Below are 12,808 nucleotides of genomic sequence, written 5' to 3'. Positions count from 1 at the left end.
GGTGGACCTAATGGGACGGCCCCTTTGTATACATTTAGCTTTGGGTGGGGAATCCTCTGGCCAACAGCTGAATGGGGCCAGGAATAGAGCCCTGTGTGGGAAGCTGACACATTCATTACAGCTTTCCAGGACTGATTTGCCCTACTCGGAGCACTGGCAGACTTTAGTTTAGAGCTAGTCATAATTACTGCCAGTTTCCTCATCTGAAAACTGCCATTAATTCTTTAAGAAATTGTTGCTGCTGTAGCGACAGGTTCCTCAATCGTGAGTAGTTAGAAACTGCTTGAACTTGTTGTATGTGTTGGTACTGTTACTGAATCTGACACAAATGCTTGCCTGAATTAGGAGCATGTAGTTCCGAAGGAGACTACCTCCAGTAAATTGTCATAAATTATTTTTTAAATCCCCCCCCACAAGTTTATTGGTGGAACGTTTAGGATGTTCTATTGTTTTTCTATGCAACCTATTGCTGACCTAGGGAACCTAAAAGAGATTATGGAACGTGTATAGCCAAAACTTTTCCTTTTCCAACACTTCCCTACTCTGTTCAAATCTAAGCAAAATGTTTTGGCTTTACATAAACTTTAAACTATTTTTCTGTTTTTGACTGCAAATTGGAAATATTCTTTAAGGGTCCATGCACACTGGGCATAAAAAATGCTGCTTCTACAGGATTTGGCTTTTTTTACTTCAGCCTGTATGTTAGCCTACTTCTCCATGCACATTGTATTGGTTGAACTGGATGGTCTTTTTTAAACCAGACGTGCTATAAACATGACATTTAGGAGTATTCAAATGTTTTCAAGTGTACATTGATGTGGACCTTGCTCACTTGTGTGACGGATTTTTAGAGGTAGCTAATTGTCAGGTCACCTGGGACCAGGTGACAGATGCACTCTGTAGGAGTCAGAAGTGCACCGCTAAGGTAGTGGACCCTAGGACTGACTGCTGCAGATTGAACCCTGGAAGGTTCAGGAAGCAGGTCTACAGGATAACTAACATGGATCCCAGTGGAAGCTAGAGCATAGATTCCCCCGGGCGCGGAGTCTAAGAGCCAGTGGGTGTTCACCAGAGCCTCTAGTGGTGAGGATAGACTGCGCTGCAGTCTGGCTCCAGGTCGCGGCCCCCAGGGTCTCACAGCTCACGCTCACCGTAGACTACAGGAGAAGAGGAAGGAGGCAGCAGGCTGGAATGACAGGGAAGTAAGGGGTATGCCAAAGGTCAGGGCGACTAGCAGACAAGGATAAACATAACACACCAAAGGTCAGGGTAACAAGCAGACAGGGAGAGTCGAGAACAGGCCAAAGTCGGTAACAGGAATCGGACTTAGGAAACACAGCAAGTACACACGGAGGCTAACACACAATGTTTGATCAGCACTGCTGGCTTGCAGTGCACAGGTTAATATAGGGTTCCCTGATAGGGCCTGGGGTGGGGCCATGCTTAGAGGAGAGGTTATAAAACCAGTCAGGTGAGTGGCAGCTGGTCTTTAGAGATGAACACATGGAGACAGGTAAGCTGACAGAGAAAACTCTATTGCATAACCATGACACTAATGTTCTGCCAAAGATGCCCTGATGGGAGTTTGGGCTTAGTTTCTGGCTACCCAAGGTCACTGAACAGAGAAAGGTTGGTGCCAGGTAATAGGGAACTTCAGCATGAGAGAGGCACATCACACTTGGCAGCTAGAAGCAGGAGTGAGGGTCGAAGATGCATGTACAAAGATGGCTCAGCAGAGGCTCAGATTGTAAATGCAGCAGAGATGCATAGTAGCAGAGTCTGTGGGTGTAGCTGAATTATAGTGGAGGTGCAGCTGGGACTGTGGATCCTTTTGAGGTGCAGCGCAGGCTGCAGGTGCACCATAGGTGTAGCAGAGACTGTGAATGCTGCTGGACTGCAAGAGCAGCAGAGATGAAGCAGAGTTTGTGAGAATGTGTGAGTGTAGCTGAGATGCAGCGGGAACTATGGGTACAGTGGAGATGCAGCAGAGTTTGTGGGTGTAGTTGAGATGCAGCAGAGACTGTGAATGTTGTTGGGGTACAGCAGAGTCTGTAGTTGTTTCTGAGGTGCAGTGGAGATTTTAAAAATGTTGCAGAGATAAAGCAGAGGTGTGGGTGCTGCAGGACTTGGCTGCAGGAACTGTGGGCCTCTAGCACTGAAGGGCTGAGGTAAATAGCTTTGGTAGCTCAACAGAGACATTGTACTCCATGGTCTAGCAGTAACAACATGTTACACCTAGGCTTAAATAAAGGATGCAGTCATATGACATGTCCTATACCATGAAACATGCTACAACACTCTGGGCAAAACCTGGAAGTGCCCATGGCCACAGAAGATAGAGAAGTTGTTGGCACTGTAAGTGATTGCGACACCAAATTGCTAGTGAGGTAGTATATCATATTGATGAGCCAACAAGAATGTGTAGAGAACATTCCATGCATTAAGGTAAAAAATGTTTAGGTGTCAGTATCACCTCCTCACACCCTCCTCCCCTTTTACTTACCTGAGCCCTCATTTGATCCAGCGATGTGCCCGTCTGCAGCTCTTCTATCTCCTCACTTCCTGGTCTCACAGGCTTTGTTGAGGGACTGGGAGCCAATGCTGTCAATCAAAGCCAGTGATGAGGGTGCGGGGACAGGGCTGAGTCCCTTTCTCTGTGTCTATAGACTCAGACAAAGAGGCTTGAGAGCGAGCTTGCACAAGTGCCCCCATAAGAAGTGGCATCCTATGAGGGCACTCACCAGAGAGCAGGAGCCAGAAGCACCGGCGGAGGACCCGAGAAGAGGAGGTTTGAGGCTGCTCTGTGCAATTCCATTGCACAGAATAGGCAGGTATAAACCTTTTTTTTAAAATGTATTTACAATCACTTTCAGCATTTTTAGAAGGACGCCAGTAATCTAGGCAGACTATGTGATTCTAATACCTCAGTATACGTAAAGCTTAACTCATATGTTCTTACCACATGATTTGGCAGCTGCAATGCACAGATCGTCCGCAGAGTACTGCCCACCAGGAAATATGAGTTGTGCGTTAGATGAGTCAGAAGTTGATTGCAGGGTAGATGAGTAAAGTAGTACCTTGAGAGAGCCAGTGGCAGAGGAGTAGCTGCTGCAAGATTGTGAACCACAAAGAAGTGGAGCATCTTCACCGGACATCTGTAGAAACATCACAAAACATGCTAAATTTAATTAAAAAAAAGTTTAAAAGCTTTTTTTTCCATTATACAGAACTAGATTTAAACCACAAAATCAAATATTGCGTTGTATTAAAATTTGCTCCCTTTGCTCATAGTGATTTATTAGCCCCTTTAGAAGGTTTGAACAACAGACAGATGAAGGTGTGTGTTGTAGTGCGCAGCACACTTTGTGTAAAAATAGAATCTACCCTAATGTCACAATGAGGGAATTCTGTTACACAGAAGGTTTTTTACTGAATCATCGCAGGTAATAGTGAGTGGTTTTTGTAAATCATAGTGTTACAAGTACACTGTCAGAAGATAACAGCTTTTTTGCAGCATTGAAAGCTGTAGAATGAACATCAGTCCACTTCTATGGAACATCTTTATCTAGTAAACAATGCGGAGGTTCAGCAACAATGGCTTTGTCAGGAAGAAAAGAATGGTAAAAATTAAGTAACCCTTTGTTTGTTGGGACTGGAGCTTTATGGATAGCTTCAACCTTGGAATCAGTTGGATGAATTCTGTGTTCATCAATTCTGTATCCAAGGAACTCCACGCTGTTTACCCCAAAAACACCCTTTTCTTTTTTAAGTTTAAGACCAGCATCAAGAAAACGTTTCAAAACAAGTTGTAGCTGTGAAGCCAAAGACTGAATGCAATCCGTGCCAATAAGAACATCATCAAAATAAGGTACTACACCTGTAAGTCCAGATAAGAGGTCCTCTATTAATTTCTGGAATATGCCAGGACCAGTGGAAACTCCAAACTGCAATTGTTTTGCTCGGAAACCTCCTTTGTGTGTTACTATTGCTTGTGCATCCGCAGTGTCATCATCCACCGGTAATTGTTGGTAAGCTTGTGCCATATCCAGCTTGCATTTGATAGGGATGTTCCTGTAGTGTTTTGTTGATTGTACATTTATAGTCAGCACAAATTCTAAGGTCACCATTTGGCTTCAATACTGGAACTATTGGGGTACATCACTAAGGGTATGTTACAGGTTCAAGTATACCTTGCTCCACAAAACGTGTACTCTCAGCATAAATTTTTGGTCTGAGAGCTAATGCAACTTTGCGCGGTTTCATACAAATTGGGGTTACTGTAGAGTCTAATTTGAAAGAACAATTTTGTATGGACCTTACGCTATGGATTAAGTGAATTTATTAGTGTTACATATAATTATGTGAAAAAAAAAATAATATATATATATATATATATATATATATATATATTTATATATATAATATATAAAAGCTGCTCCCCTCAAAGTGTAGACAATGCTAGCTTTGTGATTAGCGATAGTGGTAGGGGGTGCTAGTGATGGTACTTTTAAACCATATGCAACCTGATAGACTTAATAAAGTGCTCTGTGCAAAGTAATAACATATAAAATAATGTACAAATCATAAATTTAATAAAGTGATTCAAAGTCCATAGGTTCTTCTGTGATATTTTCAAAGCTCAACACCATCACCATTTGCAGACACTTGGCAGTTGCACCCGATGTGTGTGATTACATTTCCTGCTCACCAGAAGACCACAACCTCTTTAACTAAAAAGAAGATTGCAATGGGCTTTTGTTTGTGGGTCATTAAACTTGCTTCTGTGGTAGCTGGAGATGAACAATGGTAACTACAACCTCCCCTCCACCAAGGTAATCCATTAAAAATAAGATGGAGAAAGTACCATAGTGTAAAAGTATGGTATTAATAAAATATATCATGCATATCATAGGTTGGACTTGATGGACTTGTGTCTTTTTATTGTCTATATGTTATTTCTTTGTACAGAGCACTTTATTGAGTCTATCAGGTTGCATATGGTTTAAAAGTACCACTTGTTGTTTGACAGTTGTGTAATTAACTCACTAGCGCCCCCTACCACTATCTCTAATTAGAAAGAAACAGGAGGGCCTTTATACATGCCAAGGCCTTCTTCAAAAACTGCACTAAATTCCTCCATCACATTCTGTAGAGTAACTGGAGATACATTATGAACTCCCGATAATGAAATTCCAAGGGTTTCAAACCACTCTCTACCCAGCAAACTTACAGAGTATTGGTAACTGTAAGCGCAAACACACAAGTCCATATATAACAGGAGATATAAAGGGCTGGGCAACTTAGTCCATAGGGGACAGGCTGGAAGTTCAAGGGTTAAGTGGTAACCGGTAATGTAATGGTTAAAGTAGGCTGGTAGGCTAGGCGGCTGCTGTTTCCTCAGAGAGCTGGCTCTGTGATGGATGAGAGAGGGGTAGAGAAGGAAGCGCCACCTGAGTGTAGTATTAACAAATGATGTTTAATGACACCAGGTAAAAACACACTTACAGGATAAAAACATATAAAAGGCTCATCTGTATGAGTATGTGGTCCTCAGTGTTCCCTCTGATCCTGTGGTGGTGACGCTGCAGGGATGCTGGGCTGCAGAAGGTGGATTACCAGCCGGGAGCTCCTTCTGTGGCCATCAGGAAGAGACTAGGGGCCGGCGTGGAGCGCACGTGAAGCGTGCATGACGTCACAGGTCCTCCGTCTGCTTCTGGGTTCGGTATCCAGGGGAGGGATCGTCCAGGGAGGAGGGCTAGCAGAGAGGTTGAGAGAAGGCTACACGCTCGGAGCCACTGCTCCTTCAATAGGCCTAATAGGGAGGTGTCTGCAATGTGCTTTTATATGGCAGTGCTGTGGGATAACAGGTCCCAGCGTCTATCACAAGAAAGCACAGTGCCACCTGTGGGCGGGAGGGGAACTACAAGGTAACAATGTACACAGAGAAAAAAACAGGAGGTTATATAATAGTCAGTGTCATGGAAACATATATATGAAGAAGTGCATGGTAGTAAACATGGAGACAATAATATTAACAATAGTAAAAATGGGAGTAACAATGGGGGCAAAAGATGGAGGTAAGTATAAGCCCGGTTTCACACATGTGCGGTGCGAATTGAGCTCAGGTTTCAGTGGGGAGATAAAAATCTCCTGTTCAAAGGAATCATTGCGTTTTTAGCTCAGGATCAGTGAGCAGGGAGAGGGGGAGGGAGAGGGTGGGGGAGAGGGGGAGGGAGAGGGGGAGGTGTGGTGAGGAGAAGTAGAAAATCCTTGTTCAGAACGCAATGCATCTGCGAATCAGATGCGTTCCCATAGGAGATAATAGGCTTGCAGTTCGCACAGCAATCCCCAAAAAACGCACACGTCTCCTGTGCAATGCGCAGTGCGAATGCAACGCACACAAGTGAACCAGATGCATTCATATGAATGTATTTTAAATGTCCTGCGAATCAGATGCGGCACAAGTCGCATCCAATTCGCACAGGTGTGAACCCGGGCTAAAAGTATAAAAAAAAAATAAAAAAATAAATAAATAAATAATATATATATATATATATATATATATATATATATATATATATATATATATATACGTGTAAACACATACATACACACATACATATACATATACACACACATACATACATAAATAAATAAAACAATAAATAAATAAGTAGAGAAAGGCAAAAAAATTGTGAAAAAATTATGGTATAAGAAGTGGACATGGATAAAGCATGCGTATGGGGAAAACACAAGAAACAGGGAAGCACGTATCTGTGCAGGGTTCTTAAAGATATGTATTGTAGCAAGGCTACATCTGTAGGGGTGGTCTCATGAGGAAACGGGGTGGCTTAAAGTAGTGTGTGCACCTCAATATCCTCGTTCAACCCCCCAGGTGCTAAAGTGCCCAAAGAGTAGATCCAGTAAGTTTCTTGCTGGCAAAGATGTTTATACCGCTCAGCGGCAGGGTATTTGGCCGGGATAGATTCAATGACCCACACACTGAGGCCAGCTGTAGATCGGCCGTGGTGAGTCAGGAAGTGTTTAGGGACGCTGTGGTGGTCACGGCCTTTTTCGATAAAGCGCCGGTGCTCCCCAAAACGGGCCCTTAGGGCTCTGATGGTTCTGCCGACATATATTAGGCCACAGGGGCAGGTGAGGCAGTATATAACAAAGTCAGTTGAACAGTTGTAGAATTCTTTTATGGTATAGTTTTTTCCTTTGACAGTGAAGGTTTTCTGACCGTGTTGTATGAACTGGCAGGTTAAGCAGAGAGGTTTTTTGCATTGATACATCCCTCTGAGGGGTATCAGGGTGAGTGGTGATGAGGTGGGTTGGGTAGGCTTAATTCTACTGGGTGCAATTTTACTCTTAATGTTTCTGGATTTTCTATATGCCACTTTAGGTTTGGTATCGACTGTGGTTCTGAGATGAGGGTCTTCCAACAGAATAGGCCAATGTGAAGCCAGGATCTTCTCCATTTTCTTGTATTTGTCATGAAATTGCGTGATGAAGTGGGTAGGTTGTTTACCAGTGGCAGGAGGACGGTTGGGGCCTGGGGATAGACTACGGTAATGATGGAAGGCCGCGTCTATAAGTGGGGTGGGGTATCCTTTGTCTAGGAATTTTTTTGACAGAAGTTGTCCATGGGTGTCATAGTCTGAGTCTCTGGTACAATTCCTTCGAAGGCGGCAGAATTGGCTGCGGGGGATGTTGTTGACCCATCTCGGATGGTGGCAGCTATCATAGTGTATAAATGAATTACCAGCAGTAGGTTTGGTAAAGTTTCTTGCATATATAGTTTTGTTGTCATGGCAAAGCTCGAGGTCTAGAAAGGCCAAAGTGTCAGGGTCAGCAACGTGAGTGAAGGATAGGCCCAAGCTGTTATGGTTGCAGTATTGTACAAAGGTCATGATGTCATCAAACGTGCCATCCCAGATGATCACTATATCGTCGATGTATCGACCGTAATATATCACGTGGGCGGCGTGGGGATGGTCAGCTGCAAGGCACATATGTTCCCAATATCCCATGGTGAGATTGGCATAACTGGGGGCAAAGTTAGCCCCCATGGCTGTTCCATTGATCTGGAGGTAGTGTGTGCCTTCTGATTCGAAGTAGTTGTGTTTGAGGCAAAAGGTTAAGGCCTCAAGAATGAAATTGGCTTGCCGGGGGTTGGTGAGGGGATCATTGGCCAGGAAGTGTTCAACAGCACGGACTCCCACATCGTGGGGGATGGAGGTGTATAATGATGAGACATCAAGAGAGAGCCACCAGTAGTTCTGTTCCCAAGTGTAAGGCTTCAGCATATCAAGTAGGTGGGGTCCATCACGTATGTAGGAGGGGAGGTTCTGTGCCAGAGGTTGAAGGAATTGGTCAATGTAGATGGAGAAGCCACTAGTGACGCTGTCCATAGCGGCTACTATTGGACGGCCAGGGGGATTGGTTAGATCTTTATGGATCTTGGGTAGATGATAGAAGTAGGGGACTTTATAGAAATTTTTTGTGATAAAAGAGGCTTCGGATTTGGAAATTATTTTTTCTGTCAGGGCTCGGTTGACCAGTGTTGCAACTTCAAGGGCGAACTGGGATGTGGGGTCACTGGAGAGGATGGAGTAAGTATTGGTGTCGGAGAGCAGTCTAAGAAGTGCACCCAGTAGAATTAAGCCTACCCAACCCACCTCATCACCACTCACCCTGATACCCCTCAGAGGGATGTATCAATGCAAAAAACCTCTCTGCTTAACCTGCCAGTTCATACAACACGGTCAGAAAACCTTCACTGTCAAAGGAAAAAACTATACCATAAAAGAATTCTACAACTGTTCAACTGACTTTGTTATATACTGCCTCACCTGCCCCTGTGGCCTAATATATGTCGGCAGAACCATCAGAGCCCTAAGGGCCTGTTTTGGGGAGCACCGGCGCTTTATCGAAAAAGGCCGTGACCACCACAGCGTCCCTAAACACTTCCTGACTCACCACGGCCGATCTACAGCTGGCCTCAGTGTGTGGGTCATTGAATCTATCCCGGCCAAATACCCTGCCGCTGAGCGGTATAAACGTCTTTGCCAGCAAGAAACTTACTGGATCTACTCTTTGGGCACTTTAGCACCTGGGGGGTTGAACGAGGATATTGAGGTGCACACACTACTTTAAGCCACCCCGTTTCCTCATGAGACCACCCCTACAGATGTAGCCTTGCTACAATATATATATCTTTAAGAACCCTGCACAGATACGTGCTTCCCTGTTTCTTGTGTTTTCCCCATACGCATGCTTTATCCATGTCCACTTCTTATACCATAATTTTTTCACCATTTTTTTGCCTTTCTCTACTTATTTATTTATTTTTTATTTATTTATGTATGTATGTGTGTGTATATGTATATGTGTATGTATGTGTTTACACGTATATATATATATATATATATATATATATATATATATATATATATAGTTTATTTTTTTATTTTTTATTTTTTTATACTTTTAGCCCGGGTTCACACCTGTGCGAATTGGATGCGACTTGTACCGCATCTGATTCGCAGGACATTTAAAATACATTCATATGAATGCATCTGGTTCACTTGTGTGCGTTGCATTCGCACTGCGCATTGCACAGGAGACGTGTGCGTTTTTTGGGGATTGCTGTGCGAACTGCAAGCCTATTATCTCCTATGGGAACGCATCTGATTCGCAGATGCATTGCGTTCTGAACAAGGATTTTCTACTTCTCCTCACCACACCTCCCCCTCTCCCTCCCCCTCTCCCTGCTCACTGATCCTGAGCTAAAAACGCAATGATTCCTTTGAACAGGAGATTTTTATCTCCCCACTGAAACCTGAGCTCAATTCGCACCACACATGTGTGAAACCGGGCTTATATTTACCTCCAGCTTTTGCCCCCATTGTTACTCCCATTTTTACTATTGTTAATATTATTGTCTCCATGTTTACTACCATGCACTTCTTCATATATATGTTTCCATGACACTGACTATTATATAACCTCCTGTTTTTTTCTCTGTGTACATTGTTACCTTGTAGTTCCCCTCCCGCCCACAGGTGGCACTGTGCTTTCTTGTGATAGACGCTGGGACCTGTTATCCCACAGCACTGCCATATAAAAGCACATTGCAGACACCTCCCTATTAGGCCTATTGAAGGAGCAGTGGCTCCGAGCGCGTAGCCTTCTCTCAACCTCTCTGCTAGCCCTCCTCCCTGGACGATCCCTCCCCTGGATACCGAACCCAGAAGCAGACGGAGGACCTGTGACGTCATGCACGCTTCACGTGCGCTCCACGCCGGCCCCTAGTCTCTTCCTGATGGCCACAGAAGGAGCTCCCGGCTGGTAATCCACCTTCTGCAGCCCAGCATCCCTGCAGCGTCACCACCACAGGATCAGAGGGAACACTGAGGACCACATACTCATACAGATGAGCCTTTTATATGTTTTTATCCTGTAAGTGTGTTTTTACCTGGTGTCATTAAACATCATTTGTTAATACTACACTCAGGTGGCGCTTCCTTCTCTACCCCTCTCTTACCCAGCAAACTTGCTCTTTGTCCCTTAGTAATTATTAAGCATAAGCATCCTCTGAAATTTCCATATTTCACTGAGACAAGGCAAGCACCCTCAACTTCCACAACTTGTTTTGTTGCAGTTTACCAACTGGATATCACAGGATGCTATTGAAGGAGCATTGTGAGGCCATAATGTGGTAAAAGTTTCTTCTGAAATCAAGGAATATGCACACCCTGAATCTACTTCTATTTTGCATGGAACATCTTGCAACACAATCTCGGTGTAAATCCTCAGTCCTGATGAAGAGTTTTCCACTTTATACACAGTCATTTGTATAAACACCTGTAGAGGTTTCATCATTCGGAACAATAATTGGCGCATTAATGGAGTGTGCTGCAGTTGGTATTGTATTCACATTTGTAGACTGATCTTTAGTCTGACAGATTGTATGCAACCTCTAAGTTTGCACGTGTGACAAACTGCATTTCCAAAACGACATGTATTATGCCTGTGTTTCCCGCCGCAGCTGTAACACTTCCCTGTAAATTAAACTGCGACATCAGTGTGTGGTGGAAAGTCCTTTGATTTAACATTTACCCTTGCCACTTGGTTTACATGAATTAACTTTGCTGGAGGAAGAGTGAATTTCTTTTGAATGAAGGTATGCAGCCTCATATGCAAGCGCTTCCTCTTGTGCAGTAATAAAAGTTAAGTTCTGTTTGGCTAGAAGTCTCCTCTGCAGTGCTTCATCTTGTACTCGACACACTAACCTGCCCCGTAGCAAGGATTCTAAACTGGTAGCAAAATTGCAATTTTTGGATAGCTTGCGCTGTTCTTCAATATATAACGCAATGCTCTCACCCGGTTGTTGGTTTTGTCTGTTGAAATGGAAACGCCTCACTGTTTCAGATGCAGTGGGTGAAAAATGATTTTTTTTTTTAACAGTATTTCCTCATATGGGCAGTCTTTTGGTTTAGCAGGAGATATCAGTGAGTGGACAATATCAAAAGTCTTATGCCTCGTACACACGACCGGACTTTCCATCAGAGTAGACTCTGACAGTCTTTCCAACTGAGTTCCGATGGAGTTCCATTGAAACGGACTTGCCTACACACGATCACACCAAAGTCTGTTCGTTTAGAACGTGATGACGTACGGCGGGACTAGAAAAAGGAAGTTCAATAGCCAATAGCTGCCCTTGCGTCGTTTTTGGTCCGTCGGACTAGCATACAGACAAATGGTTTTCCCGATAGGAATTGAGTCCATCGGAAAGATTTGAAACATGTTCTATTTCTAGGTCCGTCAGAATTTTAGAAAGAAAATGTCCGATGAAGTCCACACAGGAACGGAATGTCCGACGGAATGATTCCGTCGGACCTTTTCTGCCTGAAAGTCCGGTCGTGTGTACGCGGCATTAGATCCAATAACACTCAGTAACACAGCTCTTTTCTGCACAGCATCGGCCACCTTATTAGCTTCTAGGAAAAACGCTAACCTGTCAGCATAAGAGTCCACTAAGGATGGATTAGCCACATGAAATGCCTCCATGTGTCCCAGAGAAGCCATGCTGGAGATATTTATACATGCGTCTCTAAAACAAAAGTTCAGATTCTTCACTCAAGTTGATTTCATGTGTTTCTGCAGTGTCCATTCACTGAAATGCCATCCTCATCGCCAGTTTTGTGTATTTTAAAATGAATTTGAAGCATAGACATGGACAGGCATTCACAGGACTTCTTTACTTAATTACCCACAGGAAAATACAGGAACCATAGATGCTAAACAAATACATAGCTCTACCAGAAATATACACAAGTGAACATATTTACAATGCTTCCCCCTACTGGATGAAGAGCAGTATTACACACTAATACATAACAGTAATGCATAGAATGCAGTAACCACTTCAGCCCCGGAAGGTTTTACTCCCTTAATGACAGGCCATTTTTTGCGATAAGGCACTGCACTGTTTTAACTGACAATTGCGTGGTTGTGCGGCTCTGTACCCAAATAAAATTGATGCCCTTTTTTCCCACAAATAGAGCTTTCTTCTGGTGGTATTTGATCACCTTTGGAATTTTTATTTTTTGCGCTATAAACAAAAAAAGACCGACAATTTTGAAAAAAAAATATATATATATTTTTTACTTTCTGCTATAAAACATAGCCAATAAAAAAATTTTGAAAATCAAATTTCTTCATAAATTTAAACCAATATGTATTCTGCTACATATTTTTGGTAAAAAAATCCAAATAAGTGTATATTGATTGGTTTTCGCAA

At 43.3% G+C, this 12,808-nt stretch overlaps 1 protein-coding gene across 2 annotated transcripts in view; it reads right to left on the bottom strand.

The window, feature by feature from the left end:
• JAK3 (Janus kinase 3) overlaps nt 1-12,808 on the bottom strand; it is a 207,916-nt gene that overhangs the window by 171,710 nt on the left and 23,398 nt on the right. For both annotated transcript variants that reach the window (XM_073593259.1, XM_073593268.1), the window contains exon 2: nt 2,960-3,155. In XM_073593259.1, the coding sequence (XP_073449360.1) occupies nt 2,960-3,155 (196 nt within the window). The remainder of the gene's footprint in view (nt 1-2,959; nt 3,156-12,808) is intronic.

Source organism: Aquarana catesbeiana, linkage group LG01, assembly GCF_042186555.1.
Source record: "Aquarana catesbeiana isolate 2022-GZ linkage group LG01, ASM4218655v1, whole genome shotgun sequence".
In the NCBI taxonomy this organism is placed as follows: domain Eukaryota; kingdom Metazoa; phylum Chordata; class Amphibia; order Anura; family Ranidae; genus Aquarana; species Aquarana catesbeiana.
The sequence above is the reverse complement of the archived record's forward strand: the minus strand, read 5'-3'. Positions and strand labels throughout refer to the sequence as shown.